Source organism: Heterodontus francisci, chromosome 31 (genome assembly GCF_036365525.1).
Source record: "Heterodontus francisci isolate sHetFra1 chromosome 31, sHetFra1.hap1, whole genome shotgun sequence".
Classification (NCBI taxonomy): domain Eukaryota; kingdom Metazoa; phylum Chordata; class Chondrichthyes; order Heterodontiformes; family Heterodontidae; genus Heterodontus; species Heterodontus francisci.
The window spans coordinates 7,805,807-7,829,028 of record NC_090401.1 but is presented as its reverse complement, the minus strand read 5'-3'; the positions used below and the strand labels follow the sequence as shown (position 1 = coordinate 7,829,028).

At 39.8% G+C, this 23,222-nt stretch overlaps 1 protein-coding gene across 2 annotated transcripts in view; it reads left to right on the top strand.

Annotated features, from left to right (window-relative positions):
• The window catches only part of LOC137347064 (nuclear GTPase SLIP-GC-like), a 351,039-nt gene that overhangs the window by 200,232 nt on the left and 127,585 nt on the right, over positions 1-23,222 (top strand). For both annotated transcript variants that reach the window (XM_068011077.1, XM_068011078.1), the window contains exons 17-18: positions 2,772-2,880; positions 5,561-5,694. In XM_068011077.1, coding sequence (XP_067867178.1) covers positions 2,772-2,880; positions 5,561-5,694 — 243 coding nt within the window. The remainder of the gene's footprint in view (positions 1-2,771; positions 2,881-5,560; positions 5,695-23,222) is intronic.

Below are 23,222 nucleotides of genomic sequence, written 5' to 3'. Positions count from 1 at the left end.
GTGGCCTGTGGGAACATCCCAGTGGAGTCTCTGATGGAATCTCTGATGCACAGGGCTCCACCTCCTACCACAGCAATAGAAATTGCTCAACAGGAGTACAATGCCAGAGTAACTCAGAAACTGGGAGGGACAGGAAATGTCAGGGGTGGTCAAAATTTAAAAATTGGGGAACAAAAAATGAGAGGCGAGACACCTCATTATCACATTTAAAACAGGCTCCCACAGTGGCACTGGGAGCTTGATTCAGATTTAACGCTGATCAATCAAGTTTTCAAGGGCTCGGAATATCCCAGCAGCGAAATGATTTGGGAAGGGGTTCTGTTACTGGTGACTGCTGTCTCCACCAAGCTCTGATCTCTCCTGTAGTATAACGATGTAAAGGATTAATGCTGGAGACAGTGAGAAAGACCTGTCCGGCTGTAAGAGTGATGATATCACAGTCACATGAGGTTCGGTTGGAGAGCAGAAGAGAGAACAGCATGAAGGATGCAAGCTTAGAAAGATAATGAGAGTGTATATGGTATTATGCAAATCATAAAACGTTCTTAGTTGACCTTATCCTGAGTCTGAGACTTTCTCCAAAACGTCCAAGGCTTTTTTTCCGTATATAAAGAGCAAGAGGGTAGCCTGGGAAAGGGTTGGCCCATTCAAGGACAGAGGAGGGAATCTATGCGTGGAGCTAGAGGAAATGGGCGAGGTACTAAATGAGTACTTTGCTTCTGTATTCACCAAAGAAAAGGACTTGGTGGATGATGAGTCTAGGGAAAGGAGTGTCGATATCAAAAAGGAGGAGCTGTTGGGCGTCTTGAAAAGCATTAAGGTAGATAAGTCCCCAGGGCCTGATGGGATCTACCCCAGAATACTGAGGGAGGCAAGGGAGGAAATTGCTGGGGCCTTGACAGAAATCTTTGTATCCTCATTGGCTACAGGTGAGGTCCCAGAGGACTGGAGAATAGCCAATGTTGTTCCTTTGTTTAAGAAGGGTAGCAAGGATAATCCAGGAAATTACAGGCCAGTGAGCCTTACGTCAGTGGTCGGGAAATTATTGGGGAGGATTCTTCGGGACAGGATATACTCCCATTTGGAAACAAATGAACTTATTCGCGAGAGGCAGCGTGGTTTTGTGAAGGGGAGGTCGTGTCTCACTAACTTGATCGAGTTTTTTGAGGAAGTGACGAAAATGATTGATGAAGGAAGGGCAGTGGGGATGTTGTCTACATGGACTTCAGTAAAGCCTTTGACAAGTTCCCTCATGGCAGACTGGTACAAAAGGTGAAGTCACACGGGATCAGAGGTGAGCTGGCAAGATGGATACAGAACTGGCTCAGTCATAGAAAACAGAGGGTAGCAGTGGAAGGGTGCTTTTCTGAATGGAGGGCTGTGACTAGTGGAGTACCACAGGCATCAGTGCTGGGACCTTTGCTGTTTGTAGTATATATAAATGATTTGGAGGAAAATGTAGCTGGTCTGATTAGTAAGTTTGCAGACGACACAAAGGTTGGTGGAGTTGCGGATAGTGATGAGGATTGTCAGAGGATACAGCAGGATATAGATCGGTTGCAGATTTGGGTGGAGAAATGGCAGATGGAGTTTAAACCGGTCAAATATGAGGTAATGCATTTTGGAAAGTCTAATACAGGTGGGAAGTATACAGAAAATGGCAGAACCCTTCGGAGTGTTGACAGGAAGAGAGATCTGGGCGTACAGGTCCACAGGTCACTGAAAGTGGCAACGCAGGTGGATAAGGTAGTCAAGAAGGCATATGGCATGCTTGCCTTCATCAGTCAGAGCATAGAGTATAAAAATTGGCAAGTCATGCTACTGCTGTACAGAACCTTAGTTAGGCCACACTTGGAATATTGCATACAATTCTGGTCGCCACACTGCCAGAAGGATGTGGAGGCTTTGGAGAGGGTACAGAAGGGATTTACCAGGATGTTGCCTGGTCTGGAGGGTATTAGCTATGAGGAGAGGTTGGATAAGCTCGGATTGTTCTCACTGGAACGCCGGAGGTGGAGGGGTGACCTGATAGAGGTTACAAAGTTATGAGTGGCATGGACAGAGTGGATAGTCAGAAGCTTTTTCCCCAGGGTGGAAGAGTCAGTTACTGGGGGAAATAGGTTTAAGGTGCGAGGGGCAAAGTTTAGAGGAGATGTGCGAGGCAAGTTTTTTACACAGAGGGTGGTGAGTGCCTGGAACTTGCTGCCGGGGGAGGTGGTGGAAGCAGGTACGATAGCGACGTTTAAGAGGCATCTTGACAAATACATGAATAGGATGGGAATAGAGGGAAACGGACCCCGGAAGTGCAGAAGGTTTTAGTTTAGACAGGATCATGATCGACGCAGGCTTGGCGGGCCGAATGGCCTGTTCCTTGTTCTTTGTCCCTGTTGGGCCACTAAATACAACAACACACATCTCCCTTTCACAATTGCCACGTTCTCTCTGCACTGTTGGTTTTCCACTCAGCAGCCGGTAGGAAATGGGACGGGAAAATGATAATGTTAATGCACTGCTGTTAATGTTGGCAGGACCTTAGGGTCCTTGTGCTTTCAGGGTTTATCCCTCCCTACCACACTCTCCGCCACCCTCCCCGAAAATATCATGGTCTTAAAGGTTTCATGCAGTATCATAAAAATAAAGTCAGCTTCACGATAAATGGAACACATGGTATTGCTGACAAAATGATACTGAAACTATGGACTGTTAACTACTTTTTTTACACACTGCAGGATATACAAAGTGATCTTAATGACGTTTAAATTCTGTTTCAGCTCAATGCATTATTAAGCGACCTTCAGAGGCAGATAATTGAAAAGAAGAAGCACATTTATAAAGCAGCTATTTTGTCTGTTCAACAGTCAATGAAACCAGCATACGAAGGTACTGTCTATTATACATACCTGGGCATGCCAACACTGACAGTATGGGAGTATGATGTGTTACAGATAGCTGGGAACTGACACATGGTACAGGGGTACTGTGTGTTACAGAGCTGGGCACCTACATACTGATTTCTTAGAATACTTCCTAATAGGAGTGACCACCACACAGTCAAGTGGAGATGACTCCTGTCTTCACACGAGAGACACCCTCCATCAGATGGGTGGCACTACCACCATGCTAAATGGAATAGATTCAGATCAGATCTAGCAGCACAAAACCGGGCATCCATGAGGCATTGTTGACCATCAGCAGCTGCAGAATTGTATTCAAACACAATCTGTAAACTCATGGTATATCCCTCATTCTACCCCATCACCATCAAGCTCGGGGATGAATCCTGGTTCAATAAAGAGTGCAGAAGAGCAAGCCAGGAGCAGCACCAGACACACCTAAAATTAAAGTGCCAAACTGCTGAAGCTGCAACATAGGACTACATGCACACTAATAGTTGCATGTGGCAGCAGCCTGTATAGATAGAACTAAGTGATCCCACAACCAATGGAACAGATCAAAGCACTGTAGTCCTGCCACATCCAGTCGTCAATGATGGTGGACAATTAAACAACTAACAGGAGGAGAAGGCTCCACAAATAACCCCATCCTCAACAATGGGAGAGCCCAGCATCAGTGCAAAAGACAAGGCTGAAGCATTTGCATCCATCTTCAGCCAGAAGTGCCAAGTGGATGATCCATCTCGGCCTCCTCCTGAGGTCTCCAGCATCACAGATGCCAGTCTTCAGACAATTCGACTCACTCTGTGTGACATCAAGAAATGGCTGAGTGCATTGGATACAGCAAAGGCATTGGACCCTGACAACATCTGGCTATAGTACTGAAGAACTGGCCATGCCCCTAGCCAAGCTGTTCCAGTACAGCTACAACACTGGCATCTACCCTGCAATGTGAAAAATTGCCCAGAACAAATCCAATCCATCCAATTACTGCCCATCAGTCCAGTCTCAATTACTAGCAAAGTGATGGAAGGAATCGTCAACAGTGCTATCAAGCAGTATTTGCACAGACATAACCTAGTCAGCAATACTCAGTTTGGGTTCTGCCAGGGGCACTTGACTCCAGATCTTATTACAGCCTTGGTCCAAACATGGACAAAAGAGCTAGATTCCTGAGGTCAGGTGAGAGTGACTGCCCTTGAAACCAAAGGCAGCATTTGACCAAGTGTGACACCAAGGAGCGCTAGCAAAATTCAAGTCAATGGGAATCAGGGGATTCATACCTTGCAAAGATATACAAAGGAATGTGGTTGTCGTTGTAGGAGGCCAATCATCTCAGCCACAGGACATTGCTGCAGAAATTCCTCAAGGTAGTGTCCTAGGCCCAAGCGTCTTCAGCTGCTTCATCAATGACCTTCCCTCCATCAGAAACTCAGAAGTGGGGATGTTCGCTGATGATTACACAGTGTACAGACCCATTCATAACTCCTCAGATACTGATGCAGCCCGTGCCTGCATGCAGAAAGACCTGGACAACCTTCAGGTTTGGACTGATAAGTGGCAAATAACATTTGTGCCACACAAGTGCCAGGAAATGACCGTCTCCAATAAGAGAGAATAACCATCTCCCCTTGACATTCACCCATCACTGAATCCTCCACCATCAATATCCTGGGAGTTACCATTGACCAGAAACTGAACTGAAGCAGCCACATAAATACTGTGGCTCCAAGGGCAGGTCAAAAGCTGGGAATTTTGTGGTGAGTAACTCACCTTCTGGCTCCCCAAAGCCTTTCCCGCATCTCCAAGGCACAAGTCAGGAGTGTGATGGAATGCTCTCCACTTGTCTGGATTAGTGCAGCTCCAACAAAATACAAATAGCTCGACACCATTCAGGACAAAGCAGCCAGCTTGAGCCGCACCCCATTTACCACATTAAATATCCATTCCCTCCTCCATGGATGCACAGTGGCAGCAGTGTGTACCACCTACAAGATGCACTGCAGCAACCCGCCAAGACTCCTTCGACATCACAGTGGCGGAGTGGTTAGCACCGCAGCCTCACAGCTCCAGCGACCCGGGTTCAGTTCTGGGTACTGTCTGTGTGGAGTTTGCAAGTTCTCCCTGTGTCTGCGTGGGTTTCCTCCGGGTGCTCCGGTTTCCTCCCACAGCCAAAAGACTTGCAGGTTGATGGGTAAATTGGCCATTATAAATTGCCCTTAGCATAGGTAGGTGGTAGGGGAATATAGGGACAGGTGAGGATGTGGTGGGGATATGGAATTAGTGTAGGATTAGTATAAATGGGTGGTTAATGGTCAGCAGAGACTCGGTTGGCCGAAGGGCCTGTTTCTGTGCTGTATCTCTTAACTAAACTAAACAAGGGAAGTAGGCACATGGGAACACTGCCACCTGCAACTTCCCCTCCAAGCCACACACCATCCTGACTGGAACTATATCGCCGTTCCTTCACTGTCACGAGGTCACAATCCTGGAACTCCCTCCCTAATAGCATTGTGGGTGTACCTACACCACATGGGACTGCAGCAGTTCAAGAAGGCAGCTCACCACCACCTTTTCAATGGTAATTAGTAATGAGCAACAATTTCTGGCTTGCCAATGGTGCCCGCCCCGATGAATGAATATTGAAAGAATTCTTACATTTTCAGAAGCTGCACAGAAGAAAGGTGCAAAAATCTTGCCTTCCATGCAGAGAATATTGATTGAGCATGTACAACAACAAAAGGACAAGCTTTTCAGAGATGCAGCAGCTAGTGTGATGGAGCAGTTCGACAAAATGAAGGTTTCTTTTAGATTAATACTATTTTCTGGATGGAGGTACTGCAATACACACTGCATTCCCTATCGCGTGATGTGTACAGATGCTGAATTACACACTGCGCTCCCTATTGGATAATATATAGATACTGAAATATACACTGTGTTCCCAATTGGATAATATAGATACTGAAATACACACTGCGCTCCCTATTGGATAATAGATAGATACTGAAATACACACTGTGTTCCCGATTGGATAATATATAGATACTGAAATACACACTGTGTTCCCTATTGGATAATATATAGATACTGAAATACACACTGTGTTCCCTATTGGATAATAGATAGATACTGAAATACACACTGTGTTCCCTATTGGATAATAGATAGATACTGAAATACACACTGTGTTCCCTATTGGATAATAGATAGATACTGAAATACACACTGCGCTCCCTATTGGATAATATATAGATACTGAAATACACACTGTGTTCCCTATTGGATAATATACAGATAATGAAATACACACTGTGTTCCCTATTGGATAATATATAGATACTGAAATACACACTGTGTTCCCTATTGGATAATAGACAGATACTGAAATACACACTGTGTTCCCTATTGGATAATAGATAGATACTGAAATACACACTGTGTTCCCTATTGGATAATAGATAGATACTGAAATACACACTGTGTTCCCTATTGGATAATAGATAGATACTGAAATACACACTGTGTTCCCTATTGGATAATAGATAGATACTGAAATACACACTGTGTTCCCTATTGGATAATATATAGATACTGAAATACACACTGTGTTCCCTATTGGATAGTAGATAGATACTGAAATACACACTGTGTTCCCTATTGGATAATATATAGATACTGAAATACACACTGTGTTCCCTATTGGATAATAGATAGATACTGAAATACACACTGCGCTCCCTATTGGATAATATATAGATACTGAAATACACACTGTGTTCCCTATTGGATAATATATAGATACTGAAATACACACTGTGTTCCCTATTGGATAATATATAGATACTGAAATACACACTGTGTTCCCTATTGGATAATAGATAGATACTGAAATACACACTGTGTTCCCCATTGGATAATAGATAGATACTGAAATACACACTGTGTTCCCTATTGGATAATAGATAGATACTGAAATACACACTGTGTTCCCTATTGGATAATAGATAGATACTGAAATACACACTGTGTTCCCTATTGGATAATAGATAGATACTGAAATACACACTGTGTTCCCTATTGGATGATAGATAGAGACTGAAATACACACTGTGTTCCCTATTGGATAATATATAGATACTGAAATACATACTGTGTTCCCTATTGGATAATAGACAGATACTGAAATACACACTGTGTTCCCTATTGGATAATAGATAGATACTGAAATGCACACTGTGTTCCCTATTGGATAATATATAGATACTGAAATACACACTGTGTTCCCTATTGGATAATATATAGATACTGAAATACACACTGTGTTCCCTATTGGATAATAGATAGATACTGAAATACACACTGTGTTCCCTATTTGGATAATATATAGATACTGAAATACACACTGTGTTCCCTATTGGATAATATATAGATACTGAAATACACACTGTGTTCCATATTGGATAATAGATAGATACTGAAATACACACTGCGTTCCCTATTGGATAATATATAGATACTGAAATACACACTGTGTTCCCTATTGGATAATAGATAGATACTGAAATACACACTGTGTTCCCTATTGGATAATAGATAGATACTGAAATACACACTGTGTTCCCTATTGGATAATAGATAGATACTGAAATACACACTGTGTTCCCTATTGGATAATAGATAGATACTGAAATACACACTGTGTTCCCTATTGGATAATACATAGATACTGAAATACACACTGTGTTCCCTATTGGATAATAGATAGGTACTGAAATACACACTGTGTTCCCTATTGGATAAGAGATAGATACTGAAATACACACTGTGTTCCCTATTGGATAATATATAGATACTGAAATACACACTGTGTTCCCTATTGGATAATGCATAGATACTGAAATACACACTGTGTTCCCTATTGGATAATAGATAGATACTGAAATACACACTGTGTTCCCTATTGGATAATAGATAGATACTGAAATACACACTGTGTTCCCTATTGGATAATATATAGATACTGAAATACACACTGCGCTCCCTATTGGATAATATATAGATACTGAAATACACACTGTGTTCCCTATTGGATAATATATAGATACTGAAATACACACTGTGTTCCCTATTGGATAATACATAGATACTGAAATACACACTGTGTTCCCTATTGGATAATAGATAGATACTGAAATACACACTGTGTTCCCTATTGGATAATAGATAGATACTGAAATACACACTGTGTTCCCTATTGGATAATATATAGATACTGAAATACACACTGTGTTCCCTATTGGATAATATATAGATACTGAAATACACACTGTGTTCCCTATTGGACAATACATAGATACTGAAATACACACTGTGTTCCCTATTGGATAATAGATAGATACTGAAATACACACTGTGTTCCCTATTGGATAATATATAGATACTGAAATACACACTGTGTTCCCTATTGGATAATATATAGATACTGAAATACACACTGTGTTCCCTATTGGACAATACATAGATACTGAAATACACACTGTGTTCCCTATTGGATAATAGATAGATACTGAAATACACACTGTGTTCCCTATTGGATAATATATAGATACTGAAATACACACTGTGTTCCCTATTGGATAATATATAGATACTGAAATACACACTGTGTTCCCTATTGGATAATATATAGATACTGAAATACACACTGTGTTCCCTATTGGATAATACATAGATACTGAAATACACACTGTGTTCCCTATTGGATAATAGATAGATACTGAAATACACACTGTGTTCCCTATTGGATAATATATAGATACTGAAATACACACTGTGTTCCCTATTGGATAACAGATAGATACTGAAATACACACTGTGTTCCCTATTGGATAATATATAGATACTGAAATACACACTGTGTTCCCTATTGGATAATAGATAGATACTGAAATACACACTGTGTTCCCTATTGGATAATATATAGATCCTGAAATACACACTGTGTTCCCTATTGGATAATAGATAGATACTGAAATACACACTGTGTTCCCTATTGGATAATAGATAGATACTGAAATACACACTGTGTTCCCTATTGGATAATATATAGATACTGAAATACACACTGCGCTGCCTATTGGATAATATATAGATACTGAAATACACACTGTGTTCCCTATTGGATAATATATAGATACTGAAATACACACTGTGTTCCCTATTGGATAATACATAGATACTGAAATACACACTGTGTTCCCTATTGGATAATAGATAGATACTGAAATACACACTGTGTTCCCTATTGGATAATAGATAGATACTGAAATACACACTGTGTTCCCTATTGGATAATATATAGATAATGAAATACACACTGCGCTCCCTATTGGATAATATATAGATACTGAAATACACACTGTGTTCCCTATTGGATAATATATAGATACTGAAATACACACTGTGTTCCCTATGGGATAATAGATAGATACTGAAATACACACTGTGTTCCCGATTGGATAATAGATAGATACTGAAATACACACTGTGTTCCCTATTGGATAATAGATAGATACTGAAATACACACTGTGTTCCCTATTGGATAATATATAGATACTGAAATACTGCGCTCCCTATTGGATAATATATAGATACTGAAATACACACTGTGTTCCCTATTGGATAATAGATAGATACTGAAATACACACTGTGTTCCCTATTGGATGATAGATAGAGACTGAAATACACACTGTGTTCCCTATTGGATAATATATAGATACTGAAATACACACTGTGTTCCCTATTGGATAATAGACAGATACTGAAATACACACTGTGTTCCCTATTGGATAATAGATAGATACTGAAATGCACACTGTGTTCCCTGTTGGATAATATATAGATACTGAAATACACACTGTGTTCCCTATTGGATAATATATAGATACTGAAATACACACTGTGTTCCCTATTGGATAATAGATAGATACTGAAATACACACTGTGTTCCCTATTGGATAACAGATAGATACTGAAATACACACTGTGTTCCCTATTGGATAATATATAGATACTGAAATACACACTGTGTTCCCTATTGGATAATAGATAGATACTGAAATACACACTGTGTTCCCTATTGGATAATATATAGATCCTGAAATACACACTGTGTTCCCTATTGGATAATAGATAGATACTGAAATCCACACTGTGTTCCCTATTGGATAATAGATAGATACTGAAATACACACTGTGTTCCCTATTGGATAATATATAGATACTGAAATACACACTGCGCTGCCTATTGGATAATATATAGATACTGAAATACACACTGTGTTCCCTATTGGATAATATATAGATACTGAAATACACACTGTGTTCCCTATTGGATAATATATAGATACTGAAATACATACTGTGTTCCCTATTGGATAACAGATAGATACTGAAATACACACTGTGTTCCCTATTGGATAATATATAGATACTGAAATACACACTGTGTTCCCTATTGGATAATAGATAGATACTGAAATACACACTGTGTTCCCTATTGGATAATATATAGATCCTGAAATACACACTGTGTTCCCTATTGGATAATAGATAGATACTGAAATACACATTGTGTTCCCTATTGGATAATAGATAGATACTGAAATACACACTGTGTTCCCTATTGGATAATATATAGATACTGAAATACACACTGTGTTCCCTATTGGACAATACATAGATACTGAAATACACACTGTGTTCCCTATTGGATAATAGATAGATACTGAAATACACACTGTGTTCCCTATTGGATAATATATAGATACTGAAATACACACTGTGTTCCCTATTGGATAATATATAGATACTGAAATCCACACTGTGTTCCCTATTGGATAATAGATAGATACTGAAATACACACTGTGTTCCCTATTGGATAATATATAGATACTGAAATACACACTGCGCTGCCTATTGGATAATATATAGATACTGAAATACACACTGTGTTCCCTATTGGATAATATATAGATACTGAAATACACACTGTGTTCCCTATTGGATAATATATAGATACTGAAATACATACTGTGTTCCCTATTGGATAACAGATAGATACTGAAATACACACTGTGTTCCCTATTGGATAATATATAGATACTGAAATACACACTGTGTTCCCTATTGGATAATAGATAGATACTGAAATACACACTGTGTTCCCTATTGGATAATATATAGATCCTGAAATACACACTGTGTTCCCTATTGGATAATAGATAGATACTGAAATACACATTGTGTTCCCTATTGGATAATAGATAGATACTGAAATACACACTGTGTTCCCTATTGGATAATATATAGATACTGAAATACACACTGTGTTCCCTATTGGACAATACATAGATACTGAAATACACACTGTGTTCCCTATTGGATAATAGATAGATACTGAAATACACACTGTGTTCCCTATTGGATAATATATAGATACTGAAATACACACTGTGTTCCCTATTGGACAATACATAGATACTGAAATACACACTGTGTTCCCTATTGGATAATAGATAGATACTGAAATACACACTGTGTTCCCTATTGGATAATATATAGATACTGAAATACACACTGTGTTCCCTATTGGATAATATATAGATACTGAAATACACACTGTGTTCCCTATTGGATAATATATAGATACTGAAATACACACTGTGTTCCCTATTGGATAATACATAGATACTGAAATACACACTGTGTTCCCTATTGGATAATAGATAGATACTGAAATACACACTGTGTTCCCTATTGGATAATATATAGATACTGAAATACACACTGTGTTCCCTATTGGATAACAGATAGATACTGAAATACACACTGTGTTCCCTATTGGATAATATATAGATACTGAAATACACACTGTGTTCCCTATTGGATAATAGATAGATACTGAAATACACACTGTGTTCCCTATTGGATAATATATAGATCCTGAAATACACACTGTGTTCCCTATTGGATAATAGATAGATACTGAAATACACACTGTGTTCCCTATTGGATAATAGATAGATACTGAAATACACACTGTGTTCCCTATTGGATAATATATAGATACTGAAATACACACTGCGCTGCCTATTGGATAATATATAGATACTGAAATACACACTGTGTTCCCTATTGGATAATATATAGATACTGAAATACACACTGTGTTCCCTATTGGATAATACATAGATACTGAAATACACACTGTGTTCCCTATTGGATAATAGATAGATACTGAAATACACACTGTGTTCCCTATTGGATAATAGATAGATACTGAAATACACACTGTGTTCCCTATTGGATAATATATAGATAATGAAATACACACTGCGCTCCCTATTGGATAATATATAGATACTGAAATACACACTGTGTTCCCTATTGGATAATATATAGATACTGAAATACACACTGTGTTCCCTATGGGATAATAGATAGATACTGAAATACACACTGTGTTCCCGATTGGATAATAGATAGATACTGAAATACACACTGTGTTCCCTATTGGATAATAGATAGATACTGAAATACACACTGTGTTCCCTATTGGATAATATATAGATACTGAAATACTGCGCTCCCTATTGGATAATATATAGATACTGAAATACACACTGTGTTCCCTATTGGATAATAGATAGATACTGAAATACACACTGTGTTCCCTATTGGATGATAGATAGAGACTGAAATACACACTGTGTTCCCTATTGGATAATATATAGATACTGAAATACACACTGTGTTCCCTATTGGATAATAGACAGATACTGAAATACACACTGTGTTCCCTATTGGATAATAGATAGATACTGAAATGCACACTGTGTTCCCTATTGGATAATATATAGATACTGAAATACACACTGTGTTCCCTATTGGATAATATATAGATACTGAAATACACACTGTGTTCCCTATTGGATAATAGATAGATACTGAAATACACACTGTGTTCCCTATTGGATAACAGATAGATACTGAAATACACACTGTGTTCCCTATTGGATAATATATAGATACTGAAATACACACTGTGTTCCCTATTGGATAATAGATAGATACTGAAATACACACTGTGTTCCCTATTGGATAATATATAGATCCTGAAATACACACTGTGTTCCCTATTGGATAATAGATAGATACTGAAATACACACTGTGTTCCCTATTGGATAATAGATAGATACTGAAATACACACTGTGTTCCCTATTGGATAATAGATAGATACTGAAATACACACTGTGTTCCCTATTGGATAATATATAGATACTGAAATACACACTGCGCTGCCTATTGGATAATATATAGATACTGAAATACACACTGTGTTCCCTATTGGATAATAGATAGATACTGAAATACACACTGTGTTCCCTATTGGATAATATATAGATCCTGAAATACACACTGTGCTCCCTATTGAATAATAGATAGATACTGAAATACACACTGTGTTCCCTATTGGATAATAGATAGATACTGAAATACACACTATGTTCCCTATTGGATAATATATAGATACTGAAATACACACTGCACTGCCTATTGGATAATATATAGATACTGAAATACACACTGTGTTCCCTATTGGATAATATATAGATACTGAAATACACACTGTGTTCCCTATTGGATAATACATAGATACTGAAATACACACTGTGTTCCCTATTGGATAATATATAGATACTGAAATACACACTGTGTTCCCTATTGGATAATAGATAGATACTGAAATACACACTGCGTTCCCTATTGGATAATATATAGATACTGAAATACACACTGTGTTCCCTATTGGATAATAGATATATACTGAAATACACACTGTGTTCCCTATTGGATAATATATAGATACTGAAATACACACTGTGTTCCCTATTGGATAATACATAGATACTGAAATACACACTGTGTTCCCTATTGGATAATAGATAGATACTGAAATACACACTGTGTTCCCTATTGGATAATAGATAGATACTGAAATACACACTGTGTTCCCTATTGGATAATATATAGATACTGAAATACACACTGCGCTCCCTATTGGATAATATATAGATACTGAAATACACACTGTGTTCCCTATTGGATAATATATAGATACTGAAATACTGCGCTCCCTATTGGATAATATATAGATACTGAAATACACACTGTGTTCCCTATTGGATAATAGATAGATACTGAAATACACACTGTGTTCCCTATTGGATGATAGATAGAGACTGAAATACACACTGTGTTCCCTATTGGATAATATATAGATACTGAAATACACACTGTGTTCCCTATTGGATAATAGACAGATACTGAAATACACACTGTGTTCCCTATTGGATAATAGATAGATACTGAAATGCACACTGTGTTCCCTATTGGATAATATATAGATACTGAAATACACACTGTGTTCCCTATTGGATAATATATAGATACTGAAATACACACTGTGTTCCCTATTGGATAATAGATAGATACTGAAATACACACTGTGTTCCCTATTGGATAATATATAGATACTGAAATACACACTGTGTTCCCTATTGGATAATATATAGATACTGAAATACACACTGTGTTCCCTATTGGATAATAGATAGATACTGAAATACACACTGCGTTCCCTATTGGATAATATATAGATACTGAAATACACACTGTGTTCCCTATTGGATAATAGATATATACTGAAATACACACTGTGTTCCCTATTGGATAATACATAGATACTGAAATACACACTGTGTTCCCTATTGGATAATAGATAGATACTGAAATACACACTGTGTTCCCTATTGGATAATAGATAGATAAAGAAATACACACTGTGTTCCCTATTGGATAATACATAGATACTGAAATACACACTGTGTTCCCTATTGGATAATAGATAGATACTGAAATACGCACTGTGTTCCCTATTGGATAAGGGATAGATACTGAAATACACACTGTGTTCCCTATTGGATAATATATAGATACTGAAATACACACTGTGTTCCCTATTGGATAATACATAGATACTGAAATACACACTGTGTTCCCTATTGGATAATAGATAGATACTGAAATACACACTGTGTTCCCTATTGGATAATAGATAGATACTGAAATACACACTGTGTTCCCTATTGGATAATATATAGATACTGAAATACACACTGTGTTCCCTATTGGACAATACATAGATACTGAAATACACACTGTGTTCCCTATTGGATAATAGATAGATACTGAAATACACACTGTGTTCCCTATTGGATAATATATAGATACTGAAATACACACTGTGTTCCCTATTGGATAATATATAGATACTGAAATACACACTGTGTTCCCTATTGGATAATATATAGATACTGAAATACACACTGTGTTCCCTATTGGATAATACATAGATACTGAAATACACACTGTGTTCCCTATTGGATAATAGATAGATACTGAAATACACACTGTGTTCCCTATTGGATAATATATAGATACTGAAATACACACTGTGTTCCCTATTGGATAATAGATAGATACTGAAATACACACTGTGTTCCCTATTGGATAATAGATAGATACTGAAATACACACTGTGTTCCCTATTGGATAATAGATAGATACTGAAATACACACTGTGTTCCCTATTGGATAATATATAGATCCTGAAATACACACTGTGTTCCCTATTGGATAATAGATAGATACTGAAATACACACTGTGTTCCCTATTGGATAATAGATAGATACTGAAATACACACTGTGTTCCCTATTGGATAATATATAGATACTGAAATACACACTGCGCTGCCTATTGGATAATATATAGATACTGAAATACACACTGTGTTCCCTATTGGATAATATATAGATACTGAAATACACACTGTGTTCCCTATTGGATAATACATAGATACTGAAATTCACACTGTGTTCCCTATTGGATAATAGATAGATACTGAAATACACACTGTGTTCCCTATTGGATAATAGATAGATACTGAAATACACACTGTGTTCCCTATTGGATAATATATAGATACTGAAATACACACTGCGCTCCCTATTGGATAATATATAGATACTGAAATACACACTGTGTTCCCTATTGGATAATATATAGATACTGAAATACACACTGTGTTCCCTATTGGATAATAGATAGATACTGAAATACACACTGTGTTCCCGATTGGATAATAGATAGATACTGAAATACACACTGTGTTCCCTATTGGATAATAGATAGATACTGAAATACACACTGTGTTCCCTATTGGATAATATATAGATACTGAAATACACACTGCGCTCACTATTGGATAATATATAGATACTGAAATACACACTGTGTTCCCTATTGGATAATAGATAGATACTGAAATACACACTGTGTTCCCTATTGGATAATATATAGATACTGAAATACACACTGTGTTCCCTATTGGACAATACACAGATACTGAAATACACACTGTGTTCCCTATTGGATAATAGATAGATACTGAAATACACACTGTGTTCCCTATTGGATAATATATAGATACTGAAATACACACTGTGTTCCCTATTGGATAATATATAGATACTGAAATACACACTGTGTTCCCTATTGGACAATACATAGATACTGAAATACATACTGTGTTCCCTATTGGATAATAGATAGATACTGAAATACACACTGTGTTCCCTATTGGATAATATATAGATACTGAAATACACACTGTGTTCCCTATTGGATAATATATAGATACTGAAATACACACTGTGTTCCCTATTGGATAATATATAGATACTGAAATACACACTCTGTTCCCTATTGGATAATAGATAGATACTGAAATACACACTGTGTTCCCTATTGGATCATATTTCGATACTGAAATACACACTGTGTTCCCTATTGGATAATAGATAGATACTGAAATACACACTGTGTTCCCTATTGGATAATAGATAGATACTGAAATACACACTGTGTTCCCTATTGGATAATATATAGATACTGAAATACACACTGTGTTCCCTATTGGATAATAGATAGATACTGAAATACACACTGTGTTCCCTATTGGATAATAGATAGATCCAGAAATACACACTGTGTTCCCTATTGGATAATAGGTAGATACTGAAATACACACTGTGTTCCCTATTGGATAATAGATCGATACTGAAATACACACTGTGTTCCCTATTGGATAATATATAGATACTGAAATACACACTGCGCTGCCTATTGGATAATATATAGATACTGAAATACACACTGTGTTCCCTATTGGATAATATATAGATACTGAAATACACACTGTGTTCCCTATTGGATAATACATAGATACTGAAATACACACTGTGTTCCCGATTGGATAATAGATAGATACTGAAATACACACTGTGTTCCCTATTGGATAATAGATAGATACTGAAATACACACTGTGTTCCCTATTGGATAATATATAGATACTGAAATACACACTGCGCTCCCTATTGGATAATATATAGATACTGAAATACACACTGTGTTCCCTATTGGATAATAGATAGATACTGAAATACACACTGCGCTCCCTATTGGATAATAGATAGATACTGAAATACACACTGTGTTCCCTATTGGATAATAGATAGATACTGAAATACACACTGTGTTCCCTATTGGATCATATTTCGATACTGAAATACACACTGTGTTCCCTATTGGATAATAGATAGACACTGAAATACACACTGTGTTCCCTATTGGATAATATATAGATACTGAAATACACACTGTGTTCCCTATTGGATGATAGGTAGATACTGAAATACACACTGTGTTCCCTATTGGATAATATATAGATACTGAAATACACACTGTGTTCCCTATTGGACAATACACAGATACTGAAATACACACTGTGTTCCCTATTGGATAATAGATAGATACTGAAATACACACTGTGTTCCCTATTGGATAATAGATAGATACTGAAATACACACTGTGTTCCCTATTGGATAATAGATAGATACTGAAATACACACTGTGTTCCCTATTGGATAATATATAGATCCTGAAATACACACTGTGTTCCCTATTGGATAATAGATAGATACTGAAGTACACACTGTGTTCCCTATTGGATAATAGATAGATACTGAAATACACACTGTGTTCCCTATTGGATGATATATAGATACTGAAATACACACTGCGCTGCCTATTGGATAATATATAGATACTGAAATACACACTGTGTTCCCTATTGGATAATACATAGATACTGAAATACACACTGTGTTCCCTATTGGATAATACATAGATACTGAAATACACACTGTGTTCCCTATTGGATAATAGATAGATACTGAAATACACACTGTGTTCCCTATTGGATAATAGACAGATACTGAAATACACACTGTGTTCGCTATTGGATAATAGATAGATACTGAAATACACACTGTGTTCCCTATTGGATAATAGATAGATAATGAAATACACACTGTGTTCCCTATTGGATCATATATAGATACTGAAATACACACTGTGTTCCCTATTGGATAATATATAGATACTGAAATACACACTGTGTTCTCTATTGGATAATATATAGATAATGAAATATACACTGCGTTCCATATTGGATAATAGATAGATAATGAAATACACACTGTGTTCCCTATTGGATAATAGATTGATACTGAAATACACACTGTGTTCCCAATTGGATAATATATAGAATCTGAAATACACACTGTGTTCCCTATTGGATAATATATAGATAATGAAATACACACTGCGTTCCCTATTGGATAATAGATAGATACAGAAATACACACTGTGTTCCCTATTGGATAATATTCTTTCTTTTGGGCCTCCTTATCTCGAGAGACAATGGATACGCGCCTGGAGGTGGTCAGTGGTTTGTGAAGCAGCGCCTGGAGTGGCTATAAAGGCCAATTCTGGAGTGACAGGCTCTTCCACAGGTGCTGCAGAGAAATTTGTTTGTTGGGGCTGTTGCACAGTTGGCTCTCCCCTTGCGCCTCTGTCTTTTTTCCTGCCAACTACTAAGTCTCTTCGACTCGCCACAATTTAGCCCTGTCTTTATGGCTGCCCGCCAGCTCTGGCGAATGCTGGCAACTGACTCCCACGACTTGTGATCAATGTCACACGATTTCATGTCGCGTTTGCAGACGTCTTTATAACGGAGACATGGACGGCCGGTGGGTCTGATACCAGTGGCGAGCTCGCTGTACAATGTGTCTTTGGGGATCCTGCCATCTTCCATGCGGCTCACATGGCCAAGCCATCTCAAGCGCCGCTGACTCAGTAGTGTGTATAAGCTGGGGGTGTTGGCCGCTTCAAGGACTTCTGTGTTGGAGATATAGTCCTGCCACCTGATGCCAAGTATTCTCCGAAGGCAGCGAAGATGGAATGAATTGAGACGTCGCTCTTGGCTGGCATACGTTGTCCAGGCCTCGCTGCCGTAGAGCAAGGTACTGAGGACACAGGCCTGATGCACTCGGACTTTTGTGTTCCGTGTCAGTGCGCCATTTTCCCACACTCTCTTGGCCAGTCTGGACATAGCAGTGGAAGCCTTACCCATGCGCTTGTTGATTTCTGCATCTAGAGACAGGTTACTGGTGATAGTTGAGCCTAGGTAGGTGAACTCTTGAACCACTTCCAGAGCGTGGTCGCCAATATTGATGGATGGAGCATTTCTGACATCCTGCCCCATGATGTTCGTTTTCTTGAGGCTGATGGTTAGGCCAAATTCATTGCAGGCAGACGCAAACCTGTCGATGAGACTCTGCAGGCATTCTTCAGTGTGAGATGTTAAAGCAGCATCGTCAGCAAAGAGGAGTTCTCTGATGAGGACTTTCCGTACTTTGGACTTCGCTCTTAGACGGGCAAGGTTGAACAACCTGCCCCCTGATCTTGTGTGGAGGAAAATTCCTTCTTCAGAGGATTTGAACGCATGTGAAAGCAGCAGGGAGAAGAAAATCCCAAAAAGTGTGGGTGCGAGAACACAGCCCTGTTTCACACCACTCAGGATAGGAAAGGGCTCTGATGAGGAGCCACCATGTTGAATTGTGCCTTTCATATTGTCATGGAATGAGGTGATGATACTTAGTAGCTTTGGTGGACATCCGATCTTTTCTGGTAGTCTGAAGAGACCACGTCTGCTGACGAGGTCAAAGGCTTTGGTGAGATCAATGAAAGCAATGTAGAGGGGCATCTGTTGTTCACGGCATTTCTCCTGTATCTGACGAAGGGAGAACAGCATGTCAATAGTCGATCTCTCTGCACGAAAGCCACACTGTGCCTCAGGGTAGACGCGCTCGGCCAGCTTCTGGAGCCTGTTCAGAGCGACTCGAGCAAAGACTTTCCCCACTATGCTGAGCAGGGAGATTCCACGGTAGTTGTTGCAGTCACCGCGGTCACCTTTGTTTTTATGGAGGGTGATGATGTTGGCATCGCGCATGTCCTGGGGTACTGCTCCCTCGTCCCAGCACAGGCATAGCAGTTCATGTAGTGCTGAGAGTATAGCAGGCTTGGCACTCTTGATTATTTCAGGGGTAATGCTGTCCTTCCCAGGGGCTTTTCCGCTGGCTAGGGAATCAATGGCATCACTGAGTTCCGATTTGGTTGGCTGTATGTCCAGCTCATCCATGACTGGTAGAGGCTGGGCTGCATTGAGGGCAGTCTCAGTGACAGCATTCTCCCTGGAGTACAGTTCTAGGTAGTGCTCAACCCAGCGGTCCATCTGTTTGCGTTGGTCAGTGATTATGTCCCCCGATTTAGATTTGAGGGGGGTGATCTTCTTGATGGTTGGCCCAAGAGCTCTCTTCATGCCATCATACATTCCTCTGATGTTTCCGGTGTCTGAGGCCAGCTGAATATGACTGCATAGGTGTTGCCAGTAGTCGTTTGCGCAACGCCTAGCTGTTCTTTGTGCAGTACTTCTGGCTGCTTTAAGTGCTGCGGATGTTAAATCGCTGGGGGCTTTCTTGTAGTTCAAAAGTGCAATGCGCTTAGCGGCTATGACAGGTTCCAGCTCTTCATTATGAGATTGAAACCAGTCTGCATTTCTCTTCGCACTTTTGCCGTAGGTGGTCAAAGCTGACTCATAGATGGCGTCTCTGATGTGGGCCCACTTGGTCTCAGCATCCCCTGTGGGAGTGTTTTGAAGGGCTGTTACAAGTGAATTTAGAAATTTTTGTAACAGCTGTGGGTGAGAAATTCTGCTCGTGTTGATGCGCGGGTGGCCCTTCTGCTTGGAATGATGCAACTTCTTTGGTCTGAGTCTAACCTTGCTGCACACCAGGGAGTGGTCGGTGTCGCAGTCCGCACTGTGGAAGCTGCGTGTGATTTGAACACTGTTTAAGGCGGCTCGCCTTGTGACAATGAGGTCTAGCTGGTGCCAACGACGTGATCTTGGGTGCCTCCATGAAACCTGGTGACAGGGTTTAGTGTGAAAGAACGAGTTGGTGATGCAGAGGTTATGATAGGTACACAACTCAAGCAGTCTCTGCCCGTTCTCATTCATCCTTCCAACGCCATAGCGCCCAAGGCAGGAGGGCCATGAGTCATGGTCGGCCCCAACCCTGGCATTAAAGTCCCCCAGCAGGAATAGGTGTTCGGTGTTGGGGATGCTGCTAATGATGTTATGGAGTTGTTCATAGAACTGGTCTTTAGCTTCAGGTGCGGAACAGAGTGTTGGAGCATAGATGCTGAGTAGGTGTACTGGACCAGAGGTGGTGAGCAGTCGGATGGACAGTATGCGTTCCGAGCCATTTGAGGGAGGCTCTATCATGCTGAGCAAGGAGTTTCTGATGGCGAAGCCCACTCCATGCTGTCTTGGTTCTTCAGGATCCCTGCCCTGCCAGAAGAAGGTGTAGTCTTGCTCTGCTAGAGAGCCACTCGCGGGGAGGCGAGTCTCCTGAAGTGCTGCAATGTCCACATTGAGTCTACTGAGCTCGTTGTTAATGATGGCGGTCTTCCGAGAATCGTTGATTTGTGTAAGGTCTTCCGACAGGCCAGGACACATAGTTCTGACGTTCCAGCTTGCAAAGCGAAGGGCTGGTACCTTCTTTCCTTTTTTCATGTTGTTTGGTGCGGTGTATCAGTCCACCTTTCGGGCAATGACCCTGAGCTCCAAGCACCCATTGAAGCAGGCAGACTGTGGCGGGACAGAACCTTATTGACCGGGGGCTGCCCGGTTTGAGGCGGGCGGTAGCTGTCCAGTGAGGTGCAATGACCTCTCCCACCGACAAAGGCAACCCGTGGCACCCAGTTTCTACGCCAATTTATCTGGACTTATAACCCGTAACTGCTGCCTTCCGTGTTGTTTCAGTCGCTGTGAGGTAACTATGGAGTGACCTCTCCATGGCGCATGCCTGGGCAAATTTATGGAGGTTGAGAGTTGCCCAGTCGTCAAAACCCCCCTCTCGGCCTTTCTGGTGGGGTCCAAAGGAGTGCAGGACACGACGTTTGGCACCAGTATGGCTGCAGGAACTGCCGGAAACATGCCAAAGGTGACACATGACCGCCTACGGGGTTCCGCTCCGGATTTTCTGTTAGGGTTTACTCCCTTAGCCTTGGTCTCTCCCGAGACGCCCACAAGGCAGTGGGGTTGTTGGGGCCCCTACACAGGTGTAGGATGGTGCCGGTGGGAGGAGGGGATACAAGGGGGAGGGGTAGAGGGAGGGGGTGGGGGGGGGTGCAGGGGAAGGGGGTGCGGGGTGAAGATGGTGCGAGGGGGGGGCGGGCTGGGACGGGGTTGTGAGGGGGTGAGCTGAGAGGGTGTTTATCATAGATACTGAAATACACACTGTGTTCCCTATTGGATAATTTATAGATAATGAAATACACACTGAGTTCCCTATTGGATAATAGATAGATACTGAAATACACACTGTGTTCCCTATTGGATAATATATAGATACTGAAATACACACTGTGTTCCCTATTGGATAATATATAGATAATGAAATACACACTGCGTTCCCTATTGGATAATAGATAGATACTGAAATACACACTGCGTTCCCTATTGGATAATGGATAGATACTGAAATACACACTGTGTTCCCTATTGGATAATAGATAGATACTGAAATACACACTGTGTTCCCTATTGGATAATAGAGATACTGAAATACACACTGCGCACCCTATTGAATAATATATAGATACTGAAATATACACTGTGTTCCCTATTGGATAATATATAGATACTGAAATACACACTGTGTTCCCTAT